General features: G+C 38.7%; 1 protein-coding gene and 1 long non-coding RNA gene across 10 annotated transcripts in view; one reads left to right on the plus strand and one right to left on the minus strand.

Annotated features, from left to right (window-relative positions):
* PTBP2 (polypyrimidine tract binding protein 2) overlaps positions 1-12,594 on the minus strand; it is a 49,366-nt gene extending 36,772 nt beyond the window's left edge. For 7 of the 9 annotated variants that reach the window (XM_064664704.1, XM_064664703.1, XM_064664702.1 and 4 more), the window contains exons 1-2: positions 12,463-12,594; positions 10,883-10,913 (exon numbers count right to left, since the gene is read on the minus strand). In XM_064664704.1, coding sequence (XP_064520774.1) covers positions 10,883-10,913; positions 12,463-12,470 — 39 coding nt within the window. In that variant the 5' untranslated portion in view covers positions 12,471-12,594. The remainder of the gene's footprint in view (positions 1-10,882; positions 10,914-12,462) is intronic. The other 2 variants (XM_064664706.1, XM_064664705.1) reach the window with 2 other exon arrangements.
* Positions 12,595-12,647: 53 nt separating this feature from the next.
* On the plus strand, positions 12,648-14,437 carry LOC135418892 (uncharacterized). Its single transcript, XR_010432721.1, has 3 exons — positions 12,648-12,696; positions 13,630-13,754; positions 14,367-14,437. It is a non-coding gene; the product is annotated as an uncharacterized LOC135418892 (long non-coding RNA).
* Positions 14,438-17,983: the final 3,546 nt, after the last annotated feature.

Genomic DNA, 17,983 nt, shown 5'->3' on the forward strand with positions numbered 1-17,983 from the left:
TGAGTGGGAACAGCAGTTTTTTCTGCTTGCAGCTACCCACCTAGCCTTGCCTGGGAGCCCCTATCTGCAGCCTGGACAGCTCAACTCAAGAGGCAAAAGTAGCAGCAGAGACTGAATCTGTTCACAGTCAAGCTGCTTAACATAATTCAGCAGCATTTTTTTCCACTCAATATGACAGACATTAATTTGCAATGGTACAGCAGTTACTACATAAACAGCTGAAGCAACCCCAGTACCAAATGAATGCTCTTCCCAGAACATGCAGGAACTTTACAATTCTGAAATGTCTCAAATTTGAGTTGTCTTCAGCTTCAGAAAGTTACTTACAAGAGTAACTGCTGAATGAAAGAACACAAGTGTGACTGCATACACTTCTGGCTCCTAGTAAATCAGGCTTTCAAAAAGCACAAATTACTCAATAGAGTGGATATTCAGTTACTGTATTTGTGTTTCATGAACAGTTCTCTCTTCATTTTGAAACATATCATTTTACATTTCATGAATACCTTCATAGTCAATCACAAGATTTTAGCATTGCACTTGAAAGTTTTAACATTTTTGCTTCAGAAGAATAAATAAATAAATATGAAGTTCTTACATTGGCCTGTATCATAATTCTACACTTGTCTTATCCGCATAAATAGTGTTCAAAAGTCTGATTCACAAATGAACAGATTCATATGTGGAATGTTCTTCCAGCCCCCCATGAAATCACAAATGTACAGCAACCCTCTGCTAACTCACTCCCATACATACTTGTCAACCTTTTGGTCAAAGATCTCTTACCGTGTGAGTAATCATCTTTACTAGATATACATGCCTGTTTTTCCTAATTGCTTCTTAAGCAGCCTAGTCAGCTCTATACTTCATTCAATGTGTAACTTTAAAACCAGCTATGCAGCAAAAGACACATGATGTACTTGGACATAGAATGATTAAATTACAAAATCAAAACCAGTAACTGCCTGGTAATTGTGATTTACTTCAAAAGGGTTATCTGAAGATGCTGGTTTTCTAATAAAGCAATTTAATATAAGCATCCCAAGTAAGCCAATGCGTGCTCTTAGACTGGCACTACTATGTGACACAAGCATTTCCTGAATTACACAGACATAAATACTTATTTTACTTACATTTATTCAGCAGAGATGAGATTTTATTCAATTTGTTCTTTGGGGTGCCTGGATTTGGTTTTATGTGCATCTTCTCTCAGAGGGTGCTAAGACACAAAGGACTGGCATCTTGCTCCAAGAGCAAAGCTTTTCGTAACTCTGCTATGTCACAGACATAACTCTGCTACAAATTTCAAGAACTATAACTAATTTTCCAAGCATCCTGAATATTTAATTAGTCTTATTTTCAAGCACAGCGGTTCTGCTAGTTAAATCATGCAAAACAAAGAACCCTTTAAACTAAATTAGGTAATTGTATTGAGTGTTTCAGAGGTTAAGGAAACTGAAGTCAGATCTTCGAAGAACATAGTGAATCCGATTCAAAAAGAATGGAAGATCCAAGAGCAATGTTCACTTCATTTTTTCCCCCATCTGTGCAAACTGCTGAGTTTAAAGAATCAAAGCAAGCTTGAGATTGTGTAACAATACTGAAGATCACGAACACATAGATGGTAGAAACATTCACATCCAAGTTAAAATAACAAACAAACAAAAACCACCACAATGATTTTATTTCATCACAGACTGCAAAGAAATGTTACTGTAATAGCAACATGATAGAGACTAATTTAATATCCATTTTAGCATGAGGCAAGGAGATTATAAAGGACAAAATAAGAAGTACAAACTGCTATTATACTATTAATAGGTCATCTTCTGACATGCAGTCCTCAACAGTACAAGTTTTCACTGCCTTGTTTCTATTCCTACGAATGTTAAGAAGATTAATCTACATTAATCTTCCATAAAAGCTAACCACTAACTACTCGTATCAGAGATATTTAGAACATTTCTTTATGAAACCAGCATCTGCAAAAATACTAGTACAAAAAAAAATCTCAAGGGAATTGCCAAACTAACATCTTGCAGTGAGTGAACCTTGAATTTATTACAGTCAATACTGTCCTTTCAACGAAGCTCATGTTATCACACCCTTGCCCCCATGAGGGCATTTCCATCCGTGGTGTGAAAACATCATGTTAATGTATAGCTTCAATCAATGGAATTATGTAAAACTGACATGTAGGACTCACTTTCAAAAAAAGATAAAAAATACACCAGCTCACACTTTTAATACATAATTAAAATGCAAAATTATATATACAAAAATTATTTTATATACTGTAAATTGAAGATACCACTTCGGTATTTTAGTTGATTTCCCTAAATGAATAGTTATTGTATATGCTGTCACTTCTAGAATTTACAAAATCAAGTATACAAAGAAAAAGAAGCCCCTAGCTTAGCAAATTATTCTCCTAGCTCCTTGCTTTAATAGTCATAGTTAACCCAAAATCCCTCACTACACAAGCTGGATTTACATAGAAGGATTTCAGATTTTACCCCCCCTCCCCTGAAGAGACCACTATAAAGCTTCATGCTATCACAGGTTATATTAAGTAGCTATGTAATTTCAGGAAGTCATTACAGGCATACTATCCTTCCAGGCTAATCAAAATTATACTATATAGAAGTCTTTGCCAACTATTGTCCTCACATGCCAGAGAGGGCTTTAAATATTTCAGACATTGCCCAGATTTTATTACATCCAAGGTACAACCAGAGAGTAACAACTTTGGCTTGAGAGTTACTAAAGCGATTTAGTCTTTTATGCATGCAAGTACTTTTTGAAAACTGTTTATGACCAAGAAACATGAGCTACTTTCCCAATAATTCAGGGCTATGGAGACGGATCAGCAGTTACGGCTGAACCTAACACAGCAGTGTATTACAGAAGGCATATTACAAATGTGTGTAGAAGCACTACAATACTACAAGAACACTAAACCAATACTATCAGAAACAGTAAAAAAGTGACAAAACTGCACTTTGTTAAGAAGTCAACAGTATCATCTAAAATAACTTCCGAAATTTGTACTGGAAAATATAAAGACGACACTCAAAGATATTGAAAAATGCATTTTCTGATAAATCCTCTCATTTGTGGCATTCAAATTTGTTGATATTAAAAACCTTTCTCAAAAAACATGATGCTTCTGCCCTCCCCATTTCCCTCTCTCCCCCTTCTCCCCCAGCTGAAAGAAAAATAGGAAAACTTTAGTTGCACTGCACATTTACCACAGTCATTCTCAGCCTACAGGCATGAATTTCCCAAGGGGTATGACAAGCCAGGAGACAGATCTCATGATTTAAGGAAATCCAACAGCACTGTAAAATACTTCATTTCTAACAATATCTGGGAACAACTTAAGAGCAAGCCAGAAACCTGATAGTATGAGAGAGGAATAAAAGGACATGACAATTTCAACCAAGACATTAAGCATTCCCCTCTAACAGATACACACCTGCAAACACAGTACTTTAGTATCTGAATTAACTTTAGGGACTGGACATTGGAAACAACAGAACACCACATTTTAAACCCCCCAACACAACATTTATAAACTTCGTTGAGTTTACATGTGTGATGGATCAGAATTCAACGAATGCTTCATTTTTAACACGATATATTTTTAATGAATCCCTGCATAAATATATCCTCACATACTCTTTGGTGCAGAAGAAACACCTGATCTGCCTTATGCTCTGACTACATGCACTAATATAGATTACCCTAATGAATTTGTTGCACCTCTCATATGTACAGGATCACAGAAGACCCGTTCAGGACAAGACAAGCCAAGTCCAAATGTACAATCCAAAAGAAACTCCATGCAGGTTCATAAATACTTTACACACTGTTTAAACTTTAAGCTTGTTATCACTTCACCAGAAGCTTACACGAAAGGAGTACACCTACTTGATTTTTTTTTTAAAGGTTACACTATTTAAATATATTAGCATGAAATCTTATCAAATAAGGTCATGCACTCCATGGGTGCTTAATAACTCACTTGTAACTTAATACTGAATGAAAATCCAAATGTTAACTGGATACAATATGACCACCTTTCCATACTTACTGCTCTCCATATATTTACTTTTTCACCCTACTTCAATTCTTTTCCATACTCTTCTCAGCCAAGCGTATATTGTTCACACAGCCAAAAAACTAACTTTGCCATTTTAACACTCGCAGTTTTTCAGTAAGAAAGGATCTAGGAGAAAATTAAGCTTTTATTCTTGCAACTATTCACATAGTATATGCTATGTACTTCATTCATAAAAACATTAAAAGTTTGTAGGAATTGAGAGCAATCAACGGAATTTGAAAAGTCTTTAAGATGGAAAGGAGACAATTCTCAACTCCCCTGAAAAGAGCCAAATTTCTCAAAGCACCAAAAGATCAAGATGGACTATTAAACCAAAAAGCCAAAGAGTAAAGAATTAAATCTCCACTTGCACCATGTCACACAGCCCCATCTGGAAACCTCCAAACTTTCAATTGTAAGGAAAGACACCAGGCAAGAACTTGTTTCAAATGAATCGACACTTCAAAGATCAAGGAGAAAGTACGCTAACAAGATCATTTATTCCAGCGTTTCAGACTTTCTATTCCACTTTTACCAGGAAAGAAAGTGTTACTCTCAAACAGCTGTACATTACTGGTAGTAAATTAGAATAGGTGAGAACAACTTACTAGAGCCATGATCTGGATGTTCTCTGCTTTCCAGATAGAGAATCATGGCACCCAGACGTACAGATTTGGTCCTTCAGTAGCTGTTTCTGCACCTCAGGGTGGGATCAACATGGAAGGTATTTCCTACTAAATTATCTGCTATTTCCAATATTAAATTAAAAGCACTAGTGCTAGTTTGTCTGTAACTCAATACTCATGTTAAACATTTATAGAACTGATTTTATGAAAAGCTAAATACAGCTGCATGTACTTGCAGCTATAAAAAAATACCCAAACCTCTAAATCAAACATCACAGTCCCATTAACAGCTTGTGAAACCACAGCCTCATTTGAACCAACTACCATCAAATGCAGCAATCCTACCTTCCCCCTGGCCCCAGCACTTGTTCGCATTCCGTCCTTCCCAATTCTATATTGCTACAAGCACTTATACAACCGCACGCTTTGGTACAAATCTGAGTAAAAAGATGTAACTCACTATTGTGTCAGCTTAGCTTTATCCTGGTTAAGTTACCAAGAGAGGTCTGTGAATTGGCTACCTAAACATCTGTTGCTCAAGTATTACACTGACAGAAAAAACTGGAATGAAGCTTGATTTGCTTGTGAAAACATGGCTCAAAGCTTTAAGAAATGGGAAAGGTATTTTCATGCTGGTATTAGCTCATATTTTTCAGATCATAGAACCATAGAATATGCCGAGCTGGAAGGGACCCACAAGGATCACGGATTCTGACTCCTGGCCCTGCACAGGACCATCCCAAAGCATTTCTCTTTGTACAACTCCCCCATTAAGATGCAAATATAAGTGTTCTGTTACAAATAAAGAATAGGTGATTTCCAATTAGTGACAGACATTAAAACACATCAAATAGATATAGTAAATCTTCCTTACATCGATGCATACTTACTACAGAGCACAAACTAATTTTCAACATTCTTCCTTTCCTTCCACTTTCAGCTCTCCTTATTTTTTCACATATATTACAGTGGTAGAATGAGCATTAAAAAAAAAAAGGTACAAAGAAAAAAGAATTGGAGTAAACTGTTTTGAGAATAAATACAAAAGCCACTTCAAACAGGGTCAATTTATAAAAGTTACTGCTACAAAGAGACCAAATATCTTTCACCATAGGAAGTTATTTTTTGTCACCAAAGACATGCCACTGCTGAAGAGACAAATCCAGAAGCCAGTTCTAAACTTCTGAACATGGTCACACCATTCTTACTTCACTGCTATAATGTTCCACACCTTTTTTTGCTGTCTACTGCTACTATCACAACTAAGTATCATTCAACACAAAAGTTGTTTAGAAACATTATCCTAGCTAACACAAAACAGTTTCTCCAATTCATAAACAGTCCATTTTTCTCAAATCACTGCCTTTGTCTAATCTACTAGTAATTATATTACACATGAAAATATAGCTCAAAACTATAATTCTAATATTTTAAATACAATAAAACAGACAATCACATGGCATTTGTCTGTAAGAATGAATTATCCTACCACTTCCTTCATTTTAAGTAGCCAAAATGACAATAGCGAAGGCAAAAGATTTCAGAAAAAAACTGAACAAGATACTGAAACAAATTTTTCCACTTCTTAAATTTAGTCTTCTGACAATTTGCTAGAATTTCTGACTTTTCAATACAAATTTTCATTATACAGTGTACAGATGAAATAAGTCACAAAGTACCCACAGTATTTGTTTCCACCATGAAGAAACTCTCAGTTAATAGTAGCAAAAAAGGGTCAGTGTTCTATAATTTTGTAAGAGAAGACTACCCCTCAGAACTTGAGTTATAAAAACCAAAGTGGACAATGCTTCAAGAGTACTTTGCAGATTGCTACTTTGTGCTCTCTCCCTTCTCTCCATCAGTTCCTATCTCTCCTGGTTTTAGCTACTCTCCTTCCCCCATACTACTATATTCCTCCATGTTAAGTTTCAGCAACCAGGAAATAGGGGGACTTTGTGATCCCTTACTGTCTGGGAAACTTAAAAAATACTAGGACAGTGCTTTTGAGCATCTTCTACCCATCCCTAACATAACCAACTAAATACACGTTAATTATTCCCTCTTTTCTTAAGGGCACTGCAAAGGCTAATGCCCTGACTTTGGGAGAAAAAGGCCATCCCCACATCTTTAAACATTACAAAATTATGTTTATTAGAATATGAGTTTTCCATCCTAGCTATAATTGGGGCTGTCTATGCTTGGCAACTGAAGCTCTCTGTTTTTGGCTAGTATAGCCCAAAATATTCTCAACCATGTCAAAAATTCCCAAATGCTGAAGCCAAACAATGCATCCATGAAGAAATGACTGCTTCTTTTCTCCTCTCAGGTAGAAGCACACCTCAGCCATTCTGAAACATGCATTCCATATATACAAAATGAGTCACTCAATTGTTCAGGCCCCATTTACTGCACAGCTACACATCATCCAGAAGAAAGATGATACATTAGACTGAAGTGGCACACACAGTAGAAGAGATCATCCTCAACATGCACCCAAAATTCACTTAAGTTATTCCCTGTACCTGTGTGACATATATTCTTTACATCGTGTTTTACATCCCTCCAGAGTCTTTTAATTACTCCAGAGAAGAGATACATTATATACTTCATACATGGCTCTACCACTCCAAGCACCTAATCACTTTACTTACAAGATTAAAGCATTGTAACTGCAAAGAGAACACAGGAGAGCAATTCAAAGTACAGTTATTAGATGCTGATTATTAAATACTCAAATCTATACAGCCAGTGAGCAATGAGAAGATTGAGACTAGTAGCTAACTAGCAAGCCATTTTATTTTTAGTAACTAAGGATCTCATGTAATAAGAGCAGAGCAACTGTGATGTACCTTTTTTAAACAAAAATGCAAACATTTTATATAACATGGCAATTTTTAAAACTGTGCATGAAGAAATCCATAACATGTATAGAACTTCTTCAAGAAACTGAAAATTTTTGAAAAAATTTAACTATGTAATATACTACCATCACTGGAATTCTTAGCTCTCTTCTATTCAAGTACACTTTACACAAACTGCTTATATACAGTGTGAGTTCACAAACTAACAGACAGAACTAAAGTTCATTCTTTCTGCATTACTTTGTAAATAGTAATGTAAGAGGTGAACTGTGTGCAGTGACACTTCTTTGCCTCCATGAATTCTAGGTAAGCAAAACAAGACATTACAGACCAAATCAGAGTTATTTCATATGTATTTACAAGATGTTCTAATGCTTTCAGAAATTAAAGCACACTGCTCCTCTGACAGATTTTAGCTAGGAAGTGTGCTCCCATTACATATTTTGAGTTGCACAAATCCCCACATTTACGGTATGCAAACCAAGTTTTCAAATAGTATTTGTCATTTTTTCCACCTCCATTCCAAGTTTTATGTTTTCATCCGCTTTTGGTGTTATTTGCTGGTGACTCAACATGTAAATAAAACGAAGACTGAACATCAGATGAAGAAAAATGTCTTAAATCAAGTGTACAGCACAAATAAATGGCAATAGCTTCAAATTTATCAGCTTCACTTGCAGGTAACTCAGACTATAAATTTCTTAATAAAACATTATAAGCAAGCATTCCTTCTACTATATACTTGCCTTGCCCATATGAAGTCCTCAAAGCTCAAAAGCCCTCTTTTAACTGAAAAACAATACCCACACTACAGTAGTTAACTCCTGTTACTCTTTTACAAATGGGTTTAAAAATATAAGTAACATGCTCACTTTTCTGTTTAAGAGAGAAACCAGCCAGACAACAGTTAATAAAATTTTCAAATTTGTATTGACATGACTGATGATAAAATAAAGCAAATTTTCCAAACAGAAGAGTCTTATATCACAATTCATTTCTCTAAGTGTAACTGAATATATCACAACATGCTGTATAACTGACCAGCATATATACTGTAGGTGAAAAATCTCAAGAAAGCATTGGTTGAAACTAATATCCTGGATAAGTTGATTTCACACAGGTAAATCCCTGCTCACCTCCAATGCCTATCCAGTCACAATAAAAGCAGCATTGGAATAGCATTAAAACTGCTGATGCAATTCCTTAGATTCAAAACTTAATGTCTACACATTTCCATAGCACTCCAAAGAAAAGATAACAGCCAAGGAAAGGCTGGATGAACGATCCCAGTTGTTTATATACACCTACAGTAAAGCATTCCTCAACTTTAAAACTTCAGTGCACCAAGGGCAGTGAAGAGAACAAAAAGGAAAAATGTTTCACATGGCCTTCCACAAAACATGACTGAAGCTGGCATTAAGACTGCTACCTACACTGTATATATCAATTAGAAAGAAATTCCATTTTCCATTATTAGTATCTTGAGATAATTAGAGAAGCTCCAGAATACAATCCAGTTTACTCCTCCCATATTTAACAGCTTTTTCAGAAAATCATCACCTTTATTTATTCCCACTACTTCCATGCACAGACTGTTTTCTTTTAAAATCTGAACAGCAAGTCTATTTTTAGAAGGCAAAGAGCACAATTTTTTGACACTTCCGTGCCTTTCCTTGTATTTATTTTAATTACTGCCTTCAATACACCTGGCTTGCTTTCTTTCTTATATTCATAATATAACTTCTATAATCTCATAATATAACTTCTATAATCAACAGAAAGAAGCAGTTACGTCCTCTGGAGTGTCTTCATTTCACTGTCTGGCTAGTATCTGAAAGAATGGTTCCAAAATTGCAACATATTTCATAGCGCTCAAATTCTCATCAACACTCAAGTTGCTCATAATAAAGAATGAAAGGGATACTGAATCCATTTACTTCTCCTGAAGTGAGAACGTCAGAATCCAAGGTTCAAGTAATACATGGTTTACCTGAAACTGCTTCTTCACTATATGGGACTGAGGGCAATTTATGGATTTATTTTTTTTTTTTGCCTCAAAGCAAATGATCAGTTTACTTCAGAAAAACTTGGAACTCTTGGAACTTCCTTTAGGTATTCCTCCAAACTACTAAATACATTCTTAAACTTTAATCAGTCCTCCCAGGCAACAAAGAAACAATCATGCCAGTTCATATTTCTATTGTGATTAGCTCCCACAGAAGTGTTTTAATAACTACACTTGACTCACGACTCAGAGAGTGATTTTAAGCCTGTCTCCAACACTGCATGAACATATGGAGCCAGATGGGTCCAGAGACCATATAACTGACTTCTTATAGCTCTTCCTAGAAGCAAGCCTGCTCAGGAACATAATACAGGTACATCTGACAGAACAGCTGCTGTATCTATAGGCTGGCTGTATTACGTAGGAACTAGTCCAAATCCAGCAGGACTGATACTGAATCTGCGCACCTGAGCCTTAATAGACAAAGCCTGACTTAGCAAGCAGTTAACACAGATCAGCTTCAGGTGAAAAGTCAGGTAAGTAACACAAGCTAAAAAGTCCCTGACCACATGTGAAGAGTTAACTGTATGCACTAGTAAACTTTTATGTTCCTACCACTGAAAGAATTGCTCACAAGCATTCATTAAAGTTCCCTTGTCCCATATATCTTTGCTTTCTCATTATTTCTTAGTCTGCTACTATGAAGTAAAGATCTAATTCCTGAGACAGATTTGAATAAAAAAACCTGAAATAAATAGTAAATTGACAACCCTTTTCCTTGCTATTAAAAAAAAGATTAGTTCATAACCAAACTTGAGAAATAAAAAGTAAAGCAAAGCAAACACTCACTTCTGTGTCTACATAACAAACTCTACCTTCCATATTTCTGAGTCCTATTACAGGCAGTCACTTCTTTTTTAACTTCAGCGGTAACTGTTTTTAAATAAGGAGGGGGAGGGAGAGAAGAAAACACGACTTTTACAGGTACCACGCAACAATGAGAAAGTGTTGTTTGAAAAAAATATGCAAAACTAAACTTTAAAATAAGAAGCTGACACCACTACATTAATCTAGAACCACTGTTTACAGTTCAGTGCCTAGAACGGTCTTTTATGTAGAGCCCTCGATTTACCCCTGGGGATTTTTGGTTAATAAAGCATATACTGCTGACTGGATATCAGCTCACAATGACTAGCTAAAATCTTCCAATTTGCAATACTGATACTCAAAGTAGTTAATTTTGTATCAACAGTTTGCCCCCTTATTTGTTAAGTGTACATCCTACCTTCACACCAACTGCAACATCAGTGACAATGCTGTAAAAAAAAAAAACAAACAAGAACACAAGTTAACCAATTTATCTTCAAATTCAACTTTTCAATGTATTGCAATGACAAAATAATGAGGAAACAAATAGCCAACAACTTTCCTGATCAAGAAACTGTGTTCCAAGAACACAGCAGGACTGAGGGGAAGTACAAAAGAAACCTACAAAAGCCACTGTGCTCCCCCAGACTACAGGCTACTCCAAAAGAGTACAAAGTTTCAAGTAAACGTCACTCCAGTGCAGCACTGTCAGGAAATTTCTTTAGGAAACTCGGGTCTCCGGACTACACGTGGACCACAGGGTGGAAATAAAATAATTTGAAAGCAAGCACAGAACTTTTCTCAAACATCTCTGCTAACTAGACAGCTAATTCAGCAACACAGCCTGCCCTAGAGATCTTCTTAAACCAGAGAGCAACAAAAACATTTTTTTTTAAATTAGCTTGGAAAAAAAAGGAATGCATTGGCAGTTACACTTATATGAAATTTAATGAGGTACATCCATACAAAACTCTGCAAGAGGTATGTCAAGGTCCACCTTTTTCTTAGAGGTTATGACATCATCACTCTGTGTAACACAATCCCAACAGAAATGTAAGTCCACACGAAGAAAAAAAAAAGAAAACATTCCACCATGTAGTACTCATTAGTGACAAGACTGTTCAGACAGGATTTGTAAAACCTAACATTATAACCACAATTAACTATAAAAAGCCTTTAGAACTCTCACAGTTGAAAGGTTATATGCTTTAAGCATACCAAAGAGATGGCTTCTCTGTTTGAAGTAGAGTAAACAACTTAATAGGAAATGTGTGAGCTAGAAGCTGTTGTATTTACACTGACGAGGGCTACAACCAGCAGCCCCATTTTCCAAATCCAACAAAAAGCAGGCCTTGTGTGTGGTGCCTGCCCACCCCAGCCCTCGCTGTCCCGCATGGTCGACTCCTTCCAACCTTCCCTTCTTTGGCTCTTACAGCCAGTCCACAGCATATACAAAGACATCTTTCTACCTGGGGAGGGGAGAAGCCAAAGGGCTTATTAGGCAGTTTCTGAAAACAAAAGAGCTCGACATCTGGCTCCCGCTGGTATCGCTCCTCCCCTCCAGCCAGCTCCAAAACAAACCCGAGCCCCGCAGCGTGCCCCTCGTCACCCCCCGCCCGGGGGGAGACAAGGCATAGGCGGGAGAGCAAGAGGGAGCGAGAGGCTCCGGAGGGGCCGATGGGGGTAGATCGCGCTGCCTCTTCACGTCGAGACGCGCCGTATCGGGCACCGCACTGAGCAGAGGGCGGCCCAAATCCGTCGGCGACTCGAGTGGGGGATCCTACCGGGGGGTTACGGAGACGCTGAGCCCCGTCTTGCCCCGCTCCCAGCCTGCACGGAGATCTCAGGCTCCAGCCGTCCCGCGGCGGGCAGCCCGCCGCTCCCCACACCCTCAGAGACGCCCGCCGTCAGCCAGCGAGGCACCGGGACAGGTCCCAGCACCGACCGGCAGCAGCAGCGCGGCAGCCCCTCGCCCCCAAGGCCCCGGCCCCCACTCACCCGTCCATTGCCGAGCAGGACAGAGCGCGGGCAGCGGGACAGGAGCCGCGCACGGGGAGGCTGCGAGAAAATGGCGGCCTGGCCTGCACGGGAACCGCCGAGCGTTGCCGAGTGCCGGGCTCCGCTCCGGGTCCGCCGCCGCTACCGCGCACGCGCCGGCCGCCCGCGCATGCGCCTTGCGCGCCGGTGAAGCTTTTGCCCTCAGCCGCCCGGCCCGAGCCGGCTCGTGAGGCGGTGCGAGCCTGCCCCGCCCGGGGCGGGAACGGGGCGGGGGAGTCCCTCACACACACGGCGGGTCCGGCACCCGCATCCCGGGTCCGTCACGCGCGTCCCGAGGGGCGGCTCCTGCTCCTCCCGCCCCGGCGCCCCGCTTCAAGACTGCGGGGTGGGGGGACACACGACAGCGCCCAGGCCGCTGGGGGTGGCGGGGGCGGACCCGCCCCGGGCGTTCCTCAGGCCGTGGCCGTTCCCGGCCGCCCCGCCCGGGGCCGCGGCTGAGCCGCCGGACCCCACTTGTTGCGTGGAGGGTTCCCGCGCTTGTTGCCAGCGTTTCCCAGCGCCGGGATCTGGTCCCGTGTCCTCACGGAAAATGTTCAGATGGCCTGGGCAGCCCCGTGCACCCCGTCCCTCTACAGGGAGCCCTGTCCCCAGCGCTCGGTGCCCTCAGCTGCGCAGTCACTGGCAGGGAAACAACGTTGACTATATGGCTGATCACTAATACTATTTAAAAAATAATTAAGATGAACGTACAAATCAACCATTGCAGTGAGCTGGGTTGTTTCCTCACAGAAATCCGTGTCGCTGTGGTTTTCTATAAACTGTCACATCAGGGTACAAACTATTCCTGGCCATTAGGAAATACACTATTTTTCCCCCTTATTTTTTGGCAGGTTTCAATGTTTCATCACAAATCTCAAAATGTTTGATACAGGGTTTCTAGAAAGAGCTGTGTGTGAGACAGTCCTGGATTGCATTCAAACAAAAAGTCGAACTAAAGGTTTTATACCTATGAAAGAAAATTTGAAAATGTGCTCCAAATGTTCCTATAAGATCCCAAACACAGAAGAATACTAAAAAGTATTCAAAACGTCTTCTGTCATTTTTATATTTTCAAAAATATGTTTTTAGGAAGTAGTCCCTTACTTGATTGCACTTTATTTTTTTCAGGTTACTGTAAGTGCCTTGGAGTCTGTCACTGAAACTATTACAATGAAGATGATAAAGAATTTAGGAACCAAAAAACTATGCATACCTCCATAACTAGAAAATTTTCAGTATGCTTTAATACCCCTGTATCCTTCTCTACAGTGACCTCATGAATAGCTTAATAACTGACTTAACATTTGTATGTAGGAGTACATACAAATCCTCATTCTACTCTGTGACTTTTTGTTGTTCTGTTCTGGAAAAGTCACTCTGGTTCTCTGCAGCAACCAGTTTACTAGGTGGAAAATAGCTCAGTTTTATATTTGTAAAAGTACTAATCCTTCTACTTCTTAGTTATTAATAGAAAAGATGTCTTTCCATTTGACTGCTCTGTCTCACTGCCTGACTTGCTTACCTCCGTTGCCTTTATAGTAATGCCATCTTCAAACCTTATATTCTCTTCTGCAACATTCCTGTTTTCTTCTTCTTTCATGACACCTAGCAGAATCTATCTAATTAAGTGAGCTAATTCTCATTCAGTTTATCCTCTGAGTTAGATGCTCTTCCCTATAAGGGAGACTGAGGAGCTCCTGTTGAGTGTTTATAGCAGAAAAGGCACTGGAACTGAGTTTGCAAATTTGAGTTTGAAACAATGGATGTGACTTTATAGAGAAAAACTCTGCCCCTCCCCACCCAAACCATCAATAAAGTGATAATTAATCAATCAGGATTTTACCTTAACCATAACCCTAACCTAGAGCATTTAATTTTAGAAGGGAAAAAAAGATACCAACATTCAGTGTGTTACTAATAAAATACCATGACACTCTCTTGCTCAGGTGTTTGTGCAATGTGGTATTCCACTTTCCTCTTCAAGTAGCTTTGCCTTTTTATACTATTAGATCATTTTTAGTATGCTTTTGGGTGCCTGATGAAATGTCTGCCATATTTGGGACATTGTGATAGCACAAATAATGACTTGGTCATCTATTTTCTCTGTTGCTAGAGTATGTCTTTGCTTTGTTTTTCTAATGTTTTAGAAGGTCAGAAAAAGATTGCTGCAAAAAAACACCCCCTTGTCCTTATGACCTGTCAACTTTCTGCTGAAGTCCTGCATCAGATATTTCAGAAGGCAGCTGAAATGTCCAGTGGGACAATCATTCAGTAAAACACCTCAAGCAAAACCCTCTACATTCAATTGTTACATTACAAAACACGAGGGCTTAAATCCTCAATCCATTTTATTCTAACAAAAGTTTAAGTGTAGATACTTCTGTAGGCTGTACAAAAGTTCCAAAAGTTTTCTTTTGAAATCCTAGTAATCTTACTGCTGTAATAATATTTTGTTTTCCAAAATAGTTTCCTTTGACTGATACACTTAGATGTTTCACTTTGATTGGCTGTTGCCTTTTTATTTCAAGAACAGCTAATAGCTGTGTAGTTCAATAGCATTATGAGTAGTTAATGCTTAGTGAAAGATTTTAGGAACTAGAAAGCACACAAAGATATTTTCTGCTGTATGTTGTCTCAAATTGAATCTCTGGAGCTACTGGGGAAAAAACTCAGCATCCACATTCTCAGAGAATATCTTGTCCAAGAACGTCCCTGAGTACTTTTTGACACCTGCAGCATTCTAGGGTAACAAATTATGCAATTTTGGAAATCTCTGTGTGAAAAATATTTTTTTGTTTGTGTCAGGCCCACTGCCTAATAATTTCCTTTGATGTCCACTAGTTCTTTTCTTTTAAAAAATAGATAAGTTTCCCCATTCACCTAAACATGCCATTCATGAATGCATATAGCTTCATCATATTTTCTTCAGTTCTATTTCCAGAGTCCTGGTAAATTTAATGTCTTCCCTATTAGAAGTCATTCCATGTTTTCAATAATTTGTTTTGCCTTTTTATACACCTTTCCTAATTCTGTTCTATAAGACCATAATGGTCATCATTATTCAAGTTACAAATCCAATGGCTTTATATAGGTGCATAATGAGTGCTTTCTGGTTTTATATTCTTTTTCTTTTCTGATAATACCAATCTCATTTGCATGTTTGAATGCTACACAGCCATGAGCTCCTGTTTTCACACCCCCCCACAACTCAAGCACTCTTTGCTGTGTGGAAGCCATTCATTTAGATTCCAGGACTTTGCATATATATTTTGGCTTTTTTTCTCCCTTGAATATTACTTCCATTTTTCAGCACAGAATTCAACTTGCCATTTCATCATTCAGTCACACAGTATCATGAGAGCTTTCCACAATTCTTCACGGTCAGCTTTTGTTTTTATTACCATGAATAATTCAGCATCATCAGCAAACTTGGTCGCCTCAATAATCACTCTTTTTTCCAGATCATTTAAGAATATGCTGAACAGCACAGGTCCCTGTGGTACTCTACCACTGACCTCCCTCTACTGTGAAAAAAACAGACCATTTTTCTTGTCCTTCATTTAATATCTTTTAATAATGTAGTATTAATAACTAATAATTAAAAATTTATTAATATATAAAATAATATACCTGTTAATACTGTATCACCTTAGTTTCTTTTGAGAACCTTGGGCAGAGAATTTCAACAAACTCTTTTTTTTTTAAATTATATCATACTGTTTCAATCAGACTATGTGAAAACTCGAACTTAGTGACTCCTTCAATGAACATGATACTTCTTACTATTAGATGCACTTGCACAGTAACCATTTTTCCCACCTCCAAACTAAATAGCCCTGTCTATTTAGTTTCTCCATATTATTAACAGTAGTGTCATTAAATAGTGTTGCTTAGAACAACAGATCCTCTGGATATTATGGGAAAGGTTGATCATTTGGTGTACCAGTCTTTGTTACATTAAACCACGTTAATCTATCTTAAGCCAGTCCTTATCATCTTCATAAATTCCCCAGATGCCTTTGAGCAAAGTCCCAACATTTATTAGCAGCTATTCATCTTTTTGTGGTCCTGTAAACAATGTCCTTAATCAACATTTCTTCTCAGCAGTCTACATTGATTTACTTTGTTTTCTTAATCAAAGTTTTGAAGCTATTGTGTAGTTCTTACAAGCACAGTGCCCTCAATAAATGTCTCTTTTTCAAGTTCAAGTCAGAACTCATCTTGCTGGTCTGAATCCCACAGGCTGCTCTACAGCATTTTATTTCTAGCGTCCTTGCTAGAAAGACAGCTTATCTTGGGCGGGCTGGGAGTGTAACTGCTCTCTACTGTATCAAACACTGAAACATGTGACACAGCTCATACTGTACTCAGTGAATGTTCCTATAGGTTCAGAGGCCTATATTTGACTCCGAGATTATTATCTGTCTGCCTACTTTCCCTCTCTTGCTTGTACCATATCCACCTGGAAATTTATTTTCCATAGCAAATTCACCTTTTTCTATCACTGTGATTAAATACATGTACATTTACTTTCTTCAGGACTGGAGAACAGTTTTACTTTTTATTACAAATATTATATGCCACTGGTGATTGCAAACATCTTTCATTCCATGGGGTTTTCTTGGTTTTTGTCTTAGCTGATAGGTGGTGGATTGAAGATCATGTTGTGGGTCGTGTACAGCCACGGCTGCAGCTCTGGGAAGAGTGCTGTTTTCCGTTAGGGAAAAGAAGTGAAATGAATTGTTGGGGGGTTTTTTCTGAATGTAAAGGTGTTTGTTGAGGTTATAAAACAAAAGGTGGAAGTTCTCTTCTTCTTGACCTAAAAAAATGTAAAGATCTTTCTGTTGTCACAAACAGATGTCTAAGTGCTGGCCTGGCGCTCTACAGGACACAGGTGAAATATTCCAACACCAAAGCCATGATTGCTCTCCAAGTACCTAGTAAAGTAATTTAATGGGTAGTGAGAACCTAGTTGTCCCCTGGCCACAGTATGGTTGACCAGTACTGATGAGGGCTGCTCCCTAATGATGGTGCTTTTACCAGCCTGGATCTTTACATTGTAGATGGCATAGCTTTCCTGCCTACCAGGCTGTCACAAAACCCACTAAAAAAAAACCCCAAGCACTGTACTTTTAAAATCATGTGTGGGTTACATGAAAGACCCACAATCAGAAAAGATTTAATTCTTAGAGACTCCTTCCTTACTACAATAGCTTTTGCCAACCAGTATTGCAGGTAACAAAGGTTCTTCACTTGAGGATCAGACAAGGTATAGATTTAGGGACTTCAAGATGATTTTTATTTTTAAGCTGAAGTGATGCTACCTAAATTTTGGCTAATGATACTCACGTAAGGGCATGGCTAACTTAACTGAGCTCAAGCATTTAGTCTAGCAATGCCCTGGCAAGCTGTTTGTGCAAATTGGTGCCCAGTCTGGCATGATGTCTCAGCAAGTAGGTGGTGACTAGTAGCTGAGAGGTGG

The sequence above is a fragment of the Pseudopipra pipra genome, chromosome 9 (genome assembly GCF_036250125.1).
Source record: "Pseudopipra pipra isolate bDixPip1 chromosome 9, bDixPip1.hap1, whole genome shotgun sequence".
Lineage (NCBI taxonomy): Eukaryota > Metazoa > Chordata > Aves > Passeriformes > Pipridae > Pseudopipra > Pseudopipra pipra.